The sequence below is a fragment of the Vulpes vulpes genome, chromosome 7, assembly GCF_048418805.1.
Source record: "Vulpes vulpes isolate BD-2025 chromosome 7, VulVul3, whole genome shotgun sequence".
Lineage (NCBI taxonomy): Eukaryota > Metazoa > Chordata > Mammalia > Carnivora > Canidae > Vulpes > Vulpes vulpes.
Window position 1 is genome coordinate 27,214,272 of NC_132786.1, and position 19,330 is coordinate 27,233,601.

The 19,330-nt window shown below is 35.5% G+C and overlaps 1 protein-coding gene across 4 annotated transcripts in view; it reads right to left on the reverse strand.

The window, feature by feature from the left end:
• Positions 1–410: 410 nt before the first annotated feature.
• The window catches only part of HOOK3 (hook microtubule tethering protein 3), a 109,750-nt gene continuing 90,830 nt past the window's right edge, over positions 411–19,330 (reverse strand). For 3 of the 4 annotated variants that reach the window (XM_025993691.2, XM_072763358.1, XM_072763357.1), the window contains 6 exons: positions 18,218–18,252; positions 14,417–14,499; positions 12,671–12,771; positions 10,690–10,794; positions 10,466–10,537; positions 411–7,568 (listed from right to left, as the gene is read on the reverse strand). In XM_025993691.2, coding sequence (XP_025849476.1) covers positions 7,428–7,568; positions 10,466–10,537; positions 10,690–10,794; positions 12,671–12,771; positions 14,417–14,499; positions 18,218–18,252 — 537 coding nt within the window. In that variant the 3' untranslated portion in view covers positions 411–7,427. Of the gene's footprint in view, positions 7,569–8,028; positions 10,538–10,689; positions 10,795–12,670; positions 12,772–14,416; positions 14,500–18,217; positions 18,253–19,330 lie in introns of all 4 variants that reach the window. The other variant, XR_012002543.1, reaches the window with a different exon arrangement.

The following is a 19,330-nucleotide window of genomic DNA, read 5'->3' on the forward strand; positions in this document are numbered from 1 at the left end:
AATACCATTTTCTTCAACTATGGCAGTAGAATCTAAGAGTTTATAAGTTAATTGAGTACTTTTATTTTGTTCCTATTTTCTCTTCGGGCATTGTAAAAAAAACCATTTTCTGCAATGATGGAAATGTTCTGTATTTATGTGTCCAAAATGGTAACCACTGTCCATGTGTGGCACTTAGCACTGGACGTGTGGTTAGGTGACTGAAGAACCACAGTTTGAATTTTATTAAATTTAAATCATCATATGCTAGTGGCTAATAAATCGGACAATATAGGTATAGAATCTAGTCTTATCTAAATTAGCAAAAAGACACTGGATGATAAAGACACTTAGAAGGTAACTTATCCATCCACCAACTAATTAGTAGATATTCAAAACATTATATTTTGCTTCTGTATGAGTATATTTCATTTTTAATTTTTTACTTTGGGGGGACAAAAGCAGCTCTTCCCTCAAAGGTCAGGGTCTAGACTTCTCTATTTCAGTGTCGCTTTCTTCTAGGTAACTTAAGCAAAGAGCATCAGTAGAACAGGAGGAAATGCAGAAGAAAATACTACAGAAACTTTTCATACTACAAAAGCATTTCTCTCATGTAAAAGCACAAAAACAAAACTCTAAAAGAAAGTTCTTATGCGCAAACCTCCCTATTCTTTGGCGGTAATCATGTGTCAATGGTTACCTAACAAATACTTCAATTACTTTTGGACTATGATTCAAATATTAACATATTCAAGTTACAAATGGAAGAGTCTTGACTCTTAGAGACATATCTTAATAGAACAAGCTGAAAACTGCCATATTTGAACTTAAGAATAGCCAAGTTCATTAAGCTCATCTGTTATAGCAGAATGAAGAATATTTCTGGAACATTCTGCCATCTGTACTGATTGCCTTTTCCCATCAGCTAACCCCCACCATTTCTTAGATTCTCTGACTTTAGAGCTCCTGGAACCTGGCTTGCTTTCTCATGTCTTTGGGGCTAGGCAATAATGAAGAACTATGAAAGAAAGCGAAGGGTAACTGATATGTCTGTATTTTAGGAGACAGGCAAACCAAAGGTAAGAACATCTGATTAACTAGAAGACTATTTATTTTTTATTAATGCAACTCCAGAAAACAGAAAGTTTCAAGTGTATTGGCATTTGAGAGAACTTGGCTTCATGAGTATTGACTTGAAAAGAGTCTTATTAATGTGAAATATAAAATGTAATTGATGCCTAGTAGCCCCAAAGCAGCTTCAAATAGATCTCTAGACTTATATTTTCAGATCCCACTCTAGATATTTCAGGAAGAGTACAGAGCCCATTTCTCTGGGTGATCTGTTACACTTTTCTTAGTGAGTGCTCTAACATAAGGAAAAAAACCCTAGTGTAAAAGATACAAGTTGAAAATGCCACAGAAAAGCAGAAGAAAAATAATGATCTAATATTAGTAAAGTGCTGTGAGTCTTGTGGTAAAGTATAAATAATACATAAATGAATAGATGTAACAGTAAATAATATTAAGACACTCATCTCTAATAGTGACATATATAAACATACTATAGAATATATATACAGTAACCACTGCCCATAGGTTGACAAATACAGCAAGAATAAACATGAGTCCCTTTTATTAATTTTGACAATGTAACTGCTAAACTAATTATTTTCCTTTGTCAACTTAGAGATCTCTTAAGTGATAACACCTGTTCAGAAGTCTCCCACACACATTAAAGCCACACATGCTTTGGTAGTTTCCCTTTTCTCACTTTGAGATTATTCTTGTCATGATAGTTAATTCTTCCTTTAAGCTCTGAGTAGATATAATTTGGGATATTTGATAGTCCTATGGGCCTGAAAGTTTGAGGCCATGGACACTTCTGATGATTTCATCTTCAGACGCTAAAGATCTAATTCAGAGCCTAGGGGTAATGTATCAGGTACATAAAAGATTCTCTTGAATATATATTTTAAAATCTCTACTCTTGCCTTCAGTTAAAGCAAAATTTTGTGGGGGCTACTATGTCTAATTAGGGGGGAACATAACATTGAGCCTAAGGTTTATAAACTAGACAAAGCAGCAGATCTAGAGAAATCGGTAGTAATTTTCAGCCACCACAGATTTCTCATCTGATCAAACCATAGTATCCTTAATGGCTTCAAGTGATTATCTTAGATTTAGTAATGGGGAACAGTTTTAAAATGAAAATAGATGCTTCCCCCCCCGATAACCATATAGTTAATATTGTATCCCCAGTTAATGCCCACCAAAGGGAAGGACAATTAGAAAATAAATTTTGTCTACTCCTTTTTATTTAATGATCATGTAAGAAAGCCAGAAGATTTTATGTAAACTGTCACTTTAGGAACATTTGTTAAGACAGTGTTATTTTTAATTGCATTAGTACGTTTATCCACCTAGATACTTGTTTATCATCAGGCCATTTCTTATCCCAATAGTCCATTCTAATTTCTAGGAATGGATTTGTCTTAAGAGCCTTCCGTTACTTTCTCAAATTTTTATGTTTACTTATAAATATGGCATACAAACCTATCTTACAGAATATTACTGAAAAATATTGGAAAATAGAAAAATAATGAAGAGAGACATCACATGATTGTTGATAAATAATTGTTAGGGAACATGTATAGACACCCTACAACTGTCAAAACTCATATACTTGCCATAATTAGGTTCAGGTCTCTAGTTTCTCAAATAAACTAATGTCCTTTTATCAATTTAAGTGCAATGTGAAGAATCCAAGTATAGTTCAAGATAACATTACATAAACTTCATAAGTTTTTAAATTCATAGATAATTGTGAGTTGGATTGGATTGATAAAAGGCTATTTAACAACATAATCAATACATTCATTCTTCCCAAGAGCATAATCAATGATTTAAAAGAGATGTATATCATCACATTTGTATTGTCCTTCACTTTGTAAAGAGGAAGCTAAAGTAATATTTCTGTGGTTTTTGGGGGGTGGGGAAAAGCAGAAATTAGCTGTGTCAGTGGCAAATTATTTTGCTTTTTGGGTTTCTGAAAAATGAACAGTTTTACTACAAAACTTTAGAACAAAATTATTGTGCTTAAATTGGACAATAGAACATTTTCAAATTTTTCATAAAAGGAACATACACCAATTATTATTTAAATATGCTTTACAGAAAGTAAAAAATTGGATGACAGATACATTGACAATACCCTTCCTCATATAAAAACTTCATGATAAAAAATATTAGAATCATTATAGTTACAAAGAATAAGCTCTGAAACTGCTTTCTAAATGTAATGAAACTGGGTTGTACAACTACCAAAATAAACTGCTATTTTGACAGTTGGGATTATAGAAAAAGAGATTATCATATTGAATGGAAACCCTCTTAACTTATAAAAAGGGAAAATAAAAAGCACACTAAAATAATTTTCAAAGACTCTGATACCCCATTTCTTTTGTTTAGTACACTCCTTCATCTACTGCAGGGTATCATACCGGCTTGCCTTTGAAGAAATATAATGCTACATCAGCTTGATAAGAGTCCCTTCATAATACAAGGTTAAGAAGTCAAAGTTTCCTTCCATAGTTTAATGAATAGACAACAAAAAGCATTTTGTCTTAATGTTATTCTACAGTTAGCAAAAAGCAAGAAACCTAGCATTTTTCTCTCATTTTAGGATCATGGTTGTTCTTATCCATGGGGCTGTAAAACTAGCTAGGTTTACACTGGCTGTGGGTTGTGGATGCTTTTTCAGATAATCTCACATGTTCCACTGGGGATAATTGTAACATTCCAAAATCTAAGGTTTAGACAATTGGAAATTAAATGTAGAAAGTTAAGATAATTTTAAAAATTTAGATTTTTGTTTCAAAATACTTCTCATATTGGGATAGAGATTTTCATATTTTTAACATGGTGTTATCTGGGCAGCCCGGGTGGCTCAACGGTTTAGTGCCGCCTCCGGTCCAGGGCGTGATCCTGGAGACCTGGGATCGAGTCCCACGTCAGGCTCCCTGCATGGAGCCTGCTTCTCCCTCTGCCTGTCTCTGTCTCTCTCTGTCTCTATGAATAAATAAATAAAAATTTAAAAAAATGAAATTTAACATGGTGTTATCTTGAAAAGATGAATGCTTGTCTGGGAGCAAGGGACACTCAAAAATATTTCTTATCATTAGCTAACAAAAACAAAGCTGCTACTGAAAAGGAGATCTGAATAAAGTAGCTAATAAAATCACCTTTTCTTCAGCCTAACTCATCTTTCACTGAACAATCGCTTATTGCTGATCCACTTGCACAGTGTGGATTCTCATGTCTGTGCAGGGACTAATGAGATATAAAGACCAAGGTTTATGACTGAATAACATCTAGCTTAATTTTGTACAGTGAGCTTTTACTATATAAACAAAAACAGTAAAACTTCAGCAAAATTATCCTATTATTATCTAATCATCTCATACCTCATCAAGCCAACTTTACCAGGCTAGGGCTATCAAACAGAAATAATTCAATCTTAATCAATTTTGGAACATTGGTCCTTTATTTAGCGACTTTTGTCAATTATTATCAAATAATTAGACAAATGATAAAATTATTGAGTTTTTGAAACTCTTTTAAGATATGTACAGTTGTATTATTCTCTTTTCCTATGTGGTGAACTATGATATTTGTTGGATTTTTTTCCAATTACAAACTTTCTAAGTACACACTGCAGAACATAAATGTTATTCTTTAATATTCTTTAGTTATTTACTTTGTATTCTTTTACCCTGGTTAGAAGGACAACAGAAAATAAGCTTTTTTAAGAATCCAACACTGCAGGGATGGATCATTCCAACCTAATGCAGTAACACTGTACTTACTCCACTGCTGAGGCCAGGGCTAGCTCCACTGTATGAAGCTACTGTATATGAGGAATTTGTAAAAATACAGCACAGTATAGCTCACATCTAGATAAAGCACGCTAAGACTTTCACAAACCTCCTGAGAAATTATTAACCATTACTGGAGAAATAGTGATTTATAAATCCTGTCCAAAGCTGGGCAAGAGGAACAGGGCTGTCACTGCTACAGCTAAGTTTTATTCCTGCTTTTTAAAAAAAATATCAGAATGTTTGGAAATAGAATTTCTTCTATCTAATCAAAGTAACATACTAAACTATACAGGTAAAGGGAAATGAAAGTTGTGAATGTAAACACCAAAATAACAGCATGCCAAAGATGCCAAAGCAAAATAAGAAACTTGCTTCTAAAAGCCTGGCACCTTTTCCTCTCTCCCATTCAGAGAAATATATATCTGAGTAGGTGGGTGGGTAGGTAGGTACGTAGGTAGGAGACCAGGACTGGGACAGTAAATATAGAACTAAAATGAAAACTTCTCATCTCATAGGATACAATCCATTCAATGAATAGCTCATAGACTCTTTTATTTTCATCTATCTTATTCTGCACATAGTATAATTTCCAAATAATATTAATGTTACCAAGGTTAGTGTTAATGTCCTGTTTTAAAACAGTTAAATCCTTATGGTATTTGTGAAATAAGGGGACATGGGCAGAACCCTCTTAACTGGTTTTTAATCTTTTATTGTTAAAATTATGTTGATGAGGTCTGCTTAGCCTCCTGAAACCCCACAATGCATTCTATTCATGTGGTTCGCTCCACTATTACTAATTCTTCCTGCTTTACAGTCTTATCAGGCAGAAGCATTCACACTGCACTCAGACTTCTGTATTTAATGTAAAAAATTAGCACGAATATGGAATCATTTCTGTGTACACTCTAATACTTTTCTTCAAGTACAGTTTCTGAGGACAAATGAAAACACTACTAACTTTTAGGTCAATTTACTTAAAAAAATCAGTAAAGAATTTGAAGTCAGACACCTGAATATGGTTTCTGAAAATTCTTAATTACATGTAGCTTGATTTAGAGTTATTCATTTGTATGTAATATACAGGACTAAATGAAACCTGAACTTCCAAATAGCAAGTACATGAAATAAAATCTTTTAGGTGACCTATCTAAAACCAGAACCAACCAACCAACCAATCTAATTTCAATAATTTTTTGCTTTAAAAAAAAAATTGGCCATGATGCAAGAAAAAGGCTGGAGGGGAACTTAAATATAATTTGGAACCAAATTCTTAAGCCAATATGGAAAGTCAGGCAGAGGCATTTCATTTTCAAATGGATGATATTTCACATTTACATAGCACCTTATACAAAGTGCTTTATAATCATTATTACTTGACAGCCATTCATCAACGTAAATGAACATGGTTTACAACCTGTCAACAAATCTCAGAACTTCAAGGCAACCAACTACCCAAGAGAATCTATTCAGTAGCAAATTCTTGGACTAGTACATAGAATTAAGAAAAAATGTTAAGAGACTGTCATAACATCACATACAAGAAGTCACTTATTGATCTTAATGACATATTAGGATGTCAGGTTTAGGAATTACTGAGAAATAGAAGGATTTATATTAAAGAATAAGTAAAATGAGATGCTCAACAGGAAATTGTCCAAAAGGTAAGGCTACCTATTACTTGTAAGTATATGGAAAATAAATCTTTTAGATATGGAGGGCTATTGAAACTGTAAGTGTTAGCCACATTGCTATAATTTGATCTTCAGTTACTAGGATATTCCAAAACAAGAAAAAAATTAATGCACTGCCTGATTTTTTTTCTTCTGTAATTTCCCCCCAAATAACCTAATCAATGCATTTATCTTCTGTCAGCAAACAAGATAGCAAGAAATAATGAAATTTTATGTATGTTTTAAAAATAGTTTCCAAATCTTCGGACAAATTTAATTTCCTATAAAACAATGTGGAAAACTCATTTTTTCCCCTCTAAATAAATCTATCAGGTGCCTTAGGTAACATCTGATTAGCACCTCTGCCAATGTATTTATGTCTTTGCAAAAAGTGCACTTGCCAATCATTTTATATAGTAAATATGCAAGTTATTTGAAGTGCATTTGGAAAACAATTGAAAACACAGATTAATACATCATAAAAAGATTAATTCCCTTTAAACAAAGACATTCTTATAAAGCATGGTAACACAGAGGCACAATAAAGAATATAAATTGTATATCAATTATTGGCAGAAAATCTAATTCATTACAAAGCCTACACCATTGGGGAAAGGACATTTTCATACAAAGAAAAGTACTACACTATTATACAACACTTTAATTGGGCATTTAAAAATTTTTGGCACATTAAAAGGAACTGAAAGGACTACAAAATAAAGAACCAAGAAACTAAAATATAGATAGAGGAGAGAGAAAGTCCTCAAATGAGAAACAACTAAATACCAACATAAAAGAGACAAAAAATAAGCTGGCTGAATTTCCTGAAATGTTGTCATATGTAACAGAAGTATGTTTTGAATGCAGGGTGTTTTTTAATTCTGATGGCAAGACTTGTCTACCTTGCTGTGGCTGGTTGAACATGGCCCGGATAAGATCTTCTTGTGCTGGTTGCTTGCCTTTGCCTAGCCAGAAATGACTGCCCCGAACCTGTACTAGCAAGTCTATCTTCAGCCGCCTTTTCATGCAGGGTCATTCCCTATATAACATAGGAAAAAAAAGTAATCAATGAAAAAAAGTGGAACATACTCTCACAAAAGAAAATTTCATCATGCAGAATTTGTCACATTGCATTATAAGGCACAATTAGGAATGTTAATTCTGTTCATTATAGATTAAAATCTTATAGAGACATATTAGTTCCAAAATTAGGTACAAATCTTCTCTTGGAAAAATTAAGGCTTAATTTTCTGAATTTACAATAACCAAAACACCAGATAATAGAGACAGAATTTTAGAATATGTTACCCATATTCAATCATCATATTTCCTTTTCAAATCAAATGTAAAAAGTGATTTTCGAAGGACAAAAAGTGCAATCAATTGGTAGCAGCTGATTCACAGGGGGTTGTGGAAATTATATGGCTTATTTTGAGTGGAAAACACAAATGCACATGTCGTTTCTTGAGGAGGAAAGCCACACTAGGTATAATACATACCACCAAGGTGTTTTTCTTCACTCCAGGCAGGCTTGTATTCTCAAGCAAATTAAGAAAAATTCCTGACAGTCCACAACAGAAGGCCCAACCGAGAGCCAGGGGTCTTTCTTGAAGCCTGGAGTAGGATGGCCTACTAGCTCAGAAAGGACAGGATAGACAATTGCCTTAACAGGAGGGAGGAGAGCTCTGGGAGTGCGCCTTTTAACCTGTTGTTCTGTGAGGAGATCAGGGAAAAAGTGATCTAGATACTTATTTAATAAGCAGTAAGGAACCCTGACCAGGGAAATATTAAGAACTGCGTGTGAAGGGGATCCCTGGGTGGCTCAGCGGTTTAGCAGCTGCCTTTGGCCCAGGGTGCGATCCTGGAGTCCCGGGATCGAGTCCCACGTCAGGCTCCTGGCATGGAGCCTGCTTCTCCCTCCTCCTGTGTCTCTGCCTCTCTCTCTCTCTCTCTCTCTCTCTCTCTCTCTGTCTACCATAAATAAATAAATAAATCTTAAAAAAAAAAGAAAAAAAGAACTGCATGTGACTATTCTTACTAGTGATTGGCTACAGGTAACTGACAGGAGCAAGTGGGCACTGCAACAAGGAAGAAAGGAAGAAATAAGCAGCTGAGATCCAAAAGGAGAGCAGGTGCATAAGCCAAGCTATGTGAAAAGTCCCAGGGCTTTCCTAAAGTGAACTGGACAGATCAGCACAGAGGACAGAAGACCAAACATTCATCTTCCTAGCACTTGTTAGTTAGCATCTAGGGAAAACATTGGTCATGGGCTCTCTGTCTTTAACAGAATTTTGGTCTATTGCATACACCCAAATTCACAACATTTCTCCATTTTCCCAATGGGAAAATCCAGAACATGTTTTTTTTTTTCCCTTCCCCCCCCAGAACATGTTTTTTACTCAATTTGAAATCAAAGCATTTAAGAATTTGAAGAAAACTGACAAATAGCTACTGGTAGTCTTTAATTTATTAATTTGGCTACATATATTGCCGATTATATTTTATATTAAATATACTATCTTTTTTTCACTTTCACATTCTAACCAACTTACTCCAATTCTTCACATACCTTTAAGACTACAGGAGCCATGACCAGGCCACTCTGAGGTACTTAGTGCCTTATCCCGGTGCTTGTCGTTTCCCTTCCATTCAATGGTTTGGGATGCAGAACTTTCCGAATGTATGTATGAAGCTGTTACTGGCTAACTTTACTAGAACATAACTTGTGTGAGTCTACTAGGAGTTATTTCTTCACTCTCTATAGACCTGCTATTCTTTATTATGTCACAGAATAAATAAATTCAATTCTGTAAGCGTAATATGTGAAGCCATACAAATCAATCAAAACTATGAAATGACTAATAAGGATTGAGGGGCAGAGTTCCAAGATCACTAACACTAACCCTTCAAGAGGACAGAGAGGAAAGAGAATAGGTGGAGTCAGAACTAGTACTTAGAGAACTTCCTTAAATAGTTATCCCCTATTTTTTAATTTTCAAAAAATCTATATTTGTTAACAATAATAGTATTCTAAACCCAATTTGATTTCCTTTGTTTTTTTAAATTGTGATAAAATATGAAATATGTTGTTTTAACCAAGACAAATATAAATGTGGACATATCATGAAATTACAGGAATTTTTGACAAAGATCAAATCCCATCATTGGAGACCTGGGACATCACCCTTTAAGACACAGTATCAGTTACAACTGTAAAAAGGAAACAATGGCAACATAACTGTAGGGTTGGGGATGGGGAGAAGGGGATGATGGAAAAAGTCTGGTTCAATTTCCTGTCTTAGGCAACTAACATTTTGCCAAGGCAAAAGTGGTCTTGCTGGAAGAAAAACAATGAAGAAAAAAAGACAGGTCTAGGACAAAATTAAAGTACAGCAGCGCTCTTCAAAATTCACAGCTATTCATATCCAGAAAATCTTACTGAAGCCCAGGAAGTTAATAAGCATTTATTTTCCCCTGCAATATTTTTAACACCTTTTTTTTGTGTTAGAAAATTCAATTTCAAAACCTCCAGTTGTTCAGGGTTTAAAACTATGAACATTTTCCAAACCATCTTCATTTTAAGTACCACTCCTGCAAAGGCAATGGAGTAATCTCACACAATAAACACTGCAACTATGTTCTGGTATTATTAAAGTCCCCTTCTCCTAGAATAAAATGGTTTTCAGGCCCAGAAATCACACTGTCATTTATCTATCCTCTAGGGATAATGATGTGTTCAATACTTCCTAACCCTGATTATGATGGTTCTCATTTCTACTCTTCAATCCTATGATAAGCATTAGGTTTGGTTAGTGTGTGTTAGGATAGCAATTACTTTCAGATTCATTTGGTAGAACTACTTCTACAATACAGATAGTATGATAAATATTACATATTCATTGAACTTTGCAGAGAATTTAAGTATTGTTTTCTTACCATATTGTACCAGGCACTAACAATATATTTCTCCTCCATTTCTCTTTGAGTCTTTGTTTTCTCATATTCTCTCTAAAAAAAACAAGCACATGTAAACATGTAAAGATGAAAATTCAATAATAAAATAAATTATCTAAATTCATGGACACAGTTGTATATAGCAAGAGTCCTTGAAAATAAAGAACCAAAAACCAAATATCTTATTGTATAGTATAGCAAACTACCTCTAAAGAATGGAACAGTCGGTCCCGTTCCTGGAGCTGATTTTTAAGAGCTTGTATTTCTGGTGCTGCTCCTTGATTCTGCTTAGGGTCTAAAGTCCGGATAACCTGCAAAAAGAAACAAAGAAAAAATTTTAAAGTTTCAATTTAAAGGCTATAACATTTAAGGAAGCAGTTACTTAAAAAAACTTGGGATCCCTGGGTGGCTCAGCGGTTTAGCGCCTGCCTTCGGCTCAGGGCGTGATCCTGGAGTCCCTGGATTGGGTCCCACGTCGGGCTCCCTGTGTGGAGCCTACTTCTCCCTCTGCCGGTCTCTCTCTCTCTCTCTGTCTCTCTGTCTCTCATGAATGAATAAACATTAAAAAAAAAAAACAAAAACCCAAACTTAAAGGTAAACCTTGTAAGAATCATAAAGCTATCTTGCAAGGATACTTTAAGATCTGAATGTATGAAAGAATATTCAATTGTTAAAACTTTCATTTATATAACACTTCCAGCTATATAAGAATCAATTATGGCAAGCAATTCTGGCTTAAAATTAACAAATAATACTACAGTAGACATTACTGACAGGTGTCTTCCCCTTCCCTTTCCTTCCCTCTGATGTGGCTCAGCTACCATCTGCCTTTGACCAGCCCTCTACTCTAGGAGAGCAGGTCCTGATGGTGAAAAAGCCCATCACTGTGACCCCATCACCTCTGCCAGTGGGTTGGTTTAGGCATGGGCATATGATGCAATTCTAGCTGACCAACTAGCAGTCTTCTGGGAAGGGTCATTTTGCTTTTTGAACCAATACTTTTACTATCAAAACTGATCAAAGCTTAAAATCTTAAAAAAAAAAATTAAAAAAAAAAAAAAGGGATCCCTGGGTGGCGCAGCGGTTTGGCGCCTGCCTTTGGCCCGGGGCGCGATCCTGGAGACCCGGGATCGAATCCCACGTCGGGCTCCCGGTGCATGGAGCCTGTTTCTCCCTCTGCCTGTCTCTGCCTCTCTCTCTCTCTCTCTCTCTGTGACTATCATGAATAAATAAATAAAATCTTTAAAAAAAAATTAAAAAAAAAAAACTGATCAAAGCTATAGAAAACTGAAAGAGGGGAAGAAAAAACCCACTTCCTTTAATCCCAATTTACCATTTGCTGCACTGCCACATCTTCTCTCCAGACACACACACACACACACACACACGCTTGTCTGGGAGCCTACTGTAAAGTAATCTGTGTATCTTGTGACATGTAACCCCTAAATACTTCAACATGCATCTCCTTAGACTAAGGACATTCTCTTACACAATCATGATACCAGTATCATCTGTAATAAAAATGAACAATTCTGTAAGTCATCACTATTCAGTCCAAATATACATTTCCACAGGTGTCTCCAAAATGTCTTTGATAAATCACTCCTCCTTTTACCCACAATTCAGGATCCAAAGATTAAGGTTACATTTGGCACTTTGATCCCTTTGGGATCTTTTAAATTAGAAGAGCTTCTTGTGCTCCCCCCATACTCCAATGGCTTTTTTTTTGTTTTTCATAACACTGACTTTTATCCCCAATTCTGGATTTATCTGATTATTTCCTGAAGGTATTATTCAACTTGTTCCAATAATCTCATTTTCTCTGGAAACTGAAAGTTAGGTCTAAAAGATGGCTTAGGCTCAGGTTACATATTATTGATAATGATACTACATCTGCTGGTTATCCTATCATTTGTGTAGCTAATTTTGATTATTACCCTAAAGAGGGGACTGCCACTTATTTTCTACATAAAGGACCATTTTCCTCTTTGTAATTAGTAACTACAGTATGGGGTGATCTATTTGGATCTATGTTTCATCCTCAGCATTTTTTTTTTTTTGTCAAAAGATTTTTTGTTCTTTTCCTGATAGCTCTTGATATAAGAAGTCACTGTACTTGTCCTAAATTGGATGACCAGTGAAACAGGATCAGAAAGTGGAGTGAGAAGCCCAGAAACTCATACTTACACTTTTGGCTTTCTCTAAGTACTTTTTATATCGTTCCTCCATTTGCTTCATTTCCTCTTCTTTCTTTCGTAAAGCTTCTTGTAATTCTTCAATTTTTAAGGCTACAGATGAGTGAAAAAAAAATTTTTTTTAGATTGTAACAACCTGAAAAATGTTTCAAAATGATAAAATGATTAGTTAACAGCATTGAAAGTGTTTGGTCTACTCCTATATATAATTATATTTTAAAAACTTGTAATTTTTTGTTTTTATAGAAAGTTTTTCTAATAAAAACTTCAGCCTGGAAATGCATAAATTAAAGAGTATCCATCAGTAGATGAGTGGATAAACAAAATGTGGTCAATATATATAATCAAATTATTATTCAGCTCAATTCTGATACATGCAACAACATGGAGATAGAAGTGAAAAAGAAAGATATTCTGCTAGGTGAAATAAGCCAGATTTGAAAGGAAAATGTATTAATCCACTTAGATGAGTTACTTAGAACAGTTCTCAGAGAAGGAAAATAGAACAGTAGCTCCCAGGGGCTGGGAGGATAGGGAACAATGGGAGGTTATTGTTTAACAGAAACAAAGTTTCAGCTTGCGATGACGAAAAAGTTCTGGGAATGGATAGTGTTTGTACAACAATGGGAATATACTAAATGTCAATGAACTATATACTTAAAAAATGGTTAAAATAGTCATTTTTAAAAAAGATTTTATCTGTCAGAGAGAGAGCAGAGAGAGAAAGAGAGAGAGCGAGCGAGCGCACATATGAGCGAGGGTGGGGGGTAAGGGAGAAGAATAGGGAGAAACAGACTCCCCACTGAACGTGGAGCTCGTCTTGGGGAATTGATCCCGGGACCTTGAAATCATGAGCAGAGAGCTGAAGTCAGACACTCAATGGACTGAGCCACCCAGGCAACCTTAAAATGGTCATATTTATGTGATGTATATTTCACCACAGTTAAAAAAAAGGGGGGGGAGATCTGCGTTGTGCTCTACATAAAAGATTTAATAAAGTCAGGCTACCTACATGTATAAATATCAAAAGCAGTAAAAGTTTGGTTGACTTACATACTATGAAAACAGCTAATTTCATAAAATATTCATTAGCATCCACAGCTAAGGAAAAACTCAGAACTATAATTAGAAATACTGTAAAGATGATTATACACTCTTTCTGTAAATAAGATAAATTCTTTAATTGCTAGAATATGTAATAGAACCTATTTCTGAAAGAAACAATTTTTTATGATACATATATATTTTTTAAATTTTTATTTATTTATGATAGTCACACAGAGAGAGAGAGAGAGGCAGAGGGAGAAGCAGGCTCCATGCACCGGGAGCCCGATGTGGGACTCGATCCCGGGTCTCCAGGATCGTACCCTGGGCCAAAGGCAGGCGCCAAACCGCTGCGCCACCCAGGGATCCCCTGAAAGGAACAATTTTATATAAACTCATCACTAGGCATCTGGGTGGCTTGATCTGTTGAGCATCCAACTCTTGGTTTCGGCTCAGGTCATGATCTCAGGGTCATGAGATTGAGCCCAGTGTTGCATCAGCTTAGAATTCTCTCTCTTCCTCTGCCTGGGCCCCTCCCTCCTGCATGCACACATACTCACTCTCTCTTTTAAAATCTTAAAAACAAAACAAAACAAAAAAACAAAAAAAACCCCACACAAAATAACTGTGAAAATTAGTAACATAGTATGTCAACTTCGATTAAAAATAACTATGCTAATTAGGAAAAACTCACAGCTGTTATTAAATCGTGGTTCAAGATCTTCAATAATGGCTCTCTTCTTCTGCAATTCATTATTGGCTTCATGAAGCTTCTCTCTGTAACAAAATATGTAACACATTGTCATCTACTACTGCTTTTTTTTCTCCACTTGAAATGAAAAGATCTATGTTCTTTATTCTGGGATACACTTGCATAGCATGCAACTGCTATGAAACAAAAAAGGGATAAAAAGTCTAATCTGACATGAATTTTATATATATTTTAAAAATAGAATAGAATGAAGACTCCTGGGGGGTTGCTGGAAGTATTCTATATGTTGATCTGTTGATTCTATAGGTTGATACCTATTTATGTAGAAAAACATCCAACAAACTTAGAACTTAGCATTTGTGTACTTTATCTAAGTTATATATCCTAATACAAGAGTAAAAAATGCACAGAAAATAAGTTTCTTCCTGTTAGTTACTATATGTGCAATTCTCTCTATGGTATTTAGTTTGACACTTTGTAATATAAGAGGAAAAACGGCTGCATAAATCAGAAGAAAATACAGAAAAAAAACCTGAAGAAAACAGATCACTTTTTATTTTTTAAAGATTTTATTTATCTTTCATGAGAGAGAGAGAGAGAGAGAGAGAGAGAGAGAGGCAGAGACACAGGCAGAGGGAGAAGCAAGCTCCATGCAGGGAGCCTGGTGTGGGACTTGATCCTGGGACTCTGGGATCATGCCCGGGGCTGAAGGCAGGTGCTAAACCGCTGAGCCACCCAGGGATCCCCCAGATCACTTTTTAAAGTCTATTTCTGGTCTTTTTAATGCATAATACTTTAATAAATCTATTTCTTTTTCAACAAATTTTTTATTGGTGGATAGTACTCTATTTTTATTTTTAGAAAATGTTTGCAATAAGATTTTCACATTATAAAACCTCTATAAAGTTTTTAATCAATTTTTATAATATCCTATTCCTAGAAAAAAATGAAGATTTAATAAGCCTATTTCTTTTCAACAAATTTGTTGAGAGTGTGATGTATCTAGATATAAAATCAGTATATACAGGGATGCCTGGGTGGCTTAGTGGTTGAGCATCTGCTTTGGCACAGGGTGTGATCCCAGGATGGAGTCCCACATCGAGCTCCCTGCAGGAAGCCTGCTTCTCCCTCTGCCTATGTCTCTGCCTCTTTCTCTCTGCATCTGTCATTTGAATGAATAAATAAAATCTTAAAAAAAAAAATCAGTATATACAGTAGTTAAGAGAATAAGAAAATTTAAGCCCAGTAAAGAAATAGGGTATGTAACAGAAATTATTCCAGAACCTTAAGGAACCCAAACTCAGAATTTTAATCTTTCTCATGACTTTTGTGATGAGCCTGTGTGTATTCCTAACCAATATATTGGTGCATTTTACCAAATTTTGCTTTTTATATCATACTATATATATTGTTCTATGACTTCCATTTTCTACTTAACATCATGCTCTTAAGATTCACTTATATTGATGTGTTAGCCCCAAGTTACGTATTTTTTACTGCACTGTAGTGTTCTGTTGTTTGAACATACCTCATTCTAGCTACTATTTTACAAACCGGTGGTATTTGTATTGTTTCTACGTTTTTTATGATTGCAAACAACATTTTTTCATACTTTCTACATGTCTCCTGACACACACCTAGAAATGGTAACAGCACTTCTAGGAAGCTAGGGTATATGTAGGGAGTGGAACTGATAGGTCACAGAATATGTGCATGTTCAGTTTGCTAACTGATGTATACTCAGTGGAATGGATTAGAATGACCTCTGCTGACCATCTTTGGCAATATTTAGTATGTCTGATTTTCAAATTTTACATTTTGTGTGTGCAAAATAGTCTTCACTGTTGTTTTTAATTTGCATGAGAATGATCACCTTTTGAAATGTCAATGGACCTTCTTGTGGATTGAATTTTATCTCCCCCAAAAGATATGGTGAAATCCTAACCTCCTATACCTAGGAATGTGACATCATTTGAAAACAGTGTCTTTGCAGATATAATTAGTTAAGATGAGATCATGCTGGATCAGGGTGGGCCTTACGTCCAATGACTAGTGTCTTTAAAAAAGGCCATGTGAAGATAAAAAGTAGAGAGAAACATGCCATGTGAAGATGGGGTGTTAGGGATTGGAGTGTTATTTATTAATCAGGGAACACTGAGGATTGCTAGCAGCCAACCTGAAGACGGGCATGGAACATATTTCTCCCTTAGACCCTCCAGAAGGAACCAATTCTGCTGACTACCTTGATTATAAACTTAAAGCCTCAAGGACTGGTAGAGGATAAATTTCTGCTTTGTTTAGCCACCCAGTTTTTGTAATTTGTTATGGCAGCCACAGGAGACTAATAGGCCTCATCATCACTTCTTCTTTTTGACAAAGATATTTACCATGTAAATGAACACAGAATAATGGTCAGTTTTATGAAACAACAGGCATTCCTTTTTTTTTTTTTTTTGCATTACAGAAATAGGAAAGAAAAAAGGACAGAATTCAGTACTGAATCCTGACTCTAGGTAACCTCACGATGGTTAGAAGGTAACATTTCTCTTCTACTAGTACATAAAGAATCTGCACATTATTAGATTTGCCATCAAGTAGTCAGTTGCTAGGACTATCTCACTTTTCCCACCGTAAAAAAAAAAAAAAAAAAAAAAAAGGATAGCATGAGGCAAATTACCAGATAATAGAATTTTTTTCCCCAATCATTGTAGAACAAGTCATTTTCTCTCTGTGATACTGAGGATGTTGGGCTTACTATAGTGGAACACTGTAACATTCCCAATAGGCTAGCAGTTCATGACCACCCCCGCTCAATGTTTGTTAGGAGAGTTCCTAGAAAGTGATAGGAAGCATTAAAATTGTTACTGGGTGTGAGAAAAATCACGAAACATTCCTAACAATGTCAACCTCAGCTAAAGATAAAAATGGATGAAGATTTCTTCATGAGAAAACAAATGTAACGTTTTACAATTTATTTCACTTTTAGATTAAAAAGTCACTTTCATATATTTGCAATTCAAGGAAATGTTTGAAAAATCTGCTGCTGATAAGCTCTGTAGTACTTTAAAAAGGAAGATTCTGGGACGCCTGGGTGGCTCAGTGGTTGACCGTCTGCCTTTGGCTCAGGGCGTGATCTCGGGATCTGGGATCGAGTCCCACATCAGGCTCCCTGCATGGAGCCTGCTTCTCCCTCTGCCTCTGCCTCTCTCTGTGTGTCTCTCATGAATAAATAAATAAATAAATCTGAAGGAAGGAAGGAAGGAAGGAATGGAAGGAAGGAAGGTAGGTAGGTTCAGCTAGTTATACTCTAGCACTGGCAAACTATAGTCTGTGTGCCAAATTCAGCCTGCTGCTTGTTCTTGTATAAAGTTTTATTGGAACAGTCACATCAGTTTATAATCTATGGCTGCTTTCAAACTACACAACTAAGTGGTTGTGACACAGACCATGGCTTACAAAGCCTAGGGTAACTGCTGGCTGGCCCTTTATAGAAAAAGGTTTCTGCTTCCTGATCTAGCGTCTCAAACTCCTAACTATGGTTAGAAATACTATCACAAAGATATAAAACTCTGGAATCCTATTTGAGAAAACAGTTCTAAAGCAGTACTTATTTTTAATTTAAGGACCTTGATGGAGATGACCCTTCAGATACTATGAATGTGTCTTATAATTTCCCCTATACTCAGGGCCACCTGAGCCATTGCCTAGACCCTCTGTAATAACCTAACAAAATACTTTTATTTCACGAGAGAACAGAAGAAATTCAACAGCTTTTATACTTACAGATGTTCTTCCAGCTTCTTTTTTAGAAGAACTGACTGAAAATGGAAAATAATAAAAATTTATTTAACATTTTAACTAATAAATTACTTTGTAAAAATAAAGAGCACAGTAGTAATCAACTCTGAATGGGTTCTCAGTAAATTCTCTGGTCAAAGAGCTTAAAACATACAATGTACCTAAGTCTATTTCTCTTGGTATAAAAAATCTAGAAACTGTATATCTGAATTGTCTATTTATAGTCAGGAAGAATTGAATAAAAAGGCCACTTATATATAGACCTACCATTCCTGGACTTAATAGGCAAGTAGAATTCTAATAATAATAGACTTTTTCCCTAACATATTTTTTATCTATATTATTTTCCTTGCATCATGATAGAGAATGGGATCAATTTCCATGAATGCTGACCTACTCAGAGATTTCTGAATATGCACACAAATAATTTCTGTGATTATATGGGAATGTGAAGGATGGTGTATGCATAGAATTTAATTTACTGAAAAACACAGTTTTGGCTGGGTGTTTTTATTTATTTTTTAATTTTTTTAAAAAATTTATTTATTTATTCATGAGAGACACACACAGAGAGAGGCAGAGACACAGGCAGAAGGAGAAGCAGGCCCCATACAGGGAGCTTGTTGTGGGACTCCATCCCAGGACTCCAGGATCACGCCCTGAGCCAAAGGCAGGCGCTTAACCACTGAGCAACCCAGGAATCCCAAACTAGGTGTTTTTAAAAAATGTCTCCTAGGAGAGGTGTCTGGGTGGCTCAGTTACTTAAACATCTGACTCCTGATTTCAACTCAGGTCATGATCTCAGTGTCCTAGAATGGAGCCCTGTGTGGGGCTCCAGGCTCAATAGGGACTCTGAGAATTCTTTCTCTCTCTAAAAGAAATATAATCTTAAAAAAAAAAAAAAGAAAGCCTCCTAGGGGTACTTGATTTTGGCTCAGGTCAAGATCTCAGGATTGTGAGATCGAGCCCTATGGTGGTTTGCACTGGGCATGGAGCTTGCTTAGGATTCTCCTCTCTTGGGATGCATGGGTGGCTTAGTGAGTTAAGTGTCTGCCTTCGGGTCAGGTCACGATCCCGGGGTCCTGGAATTGAGTCCCA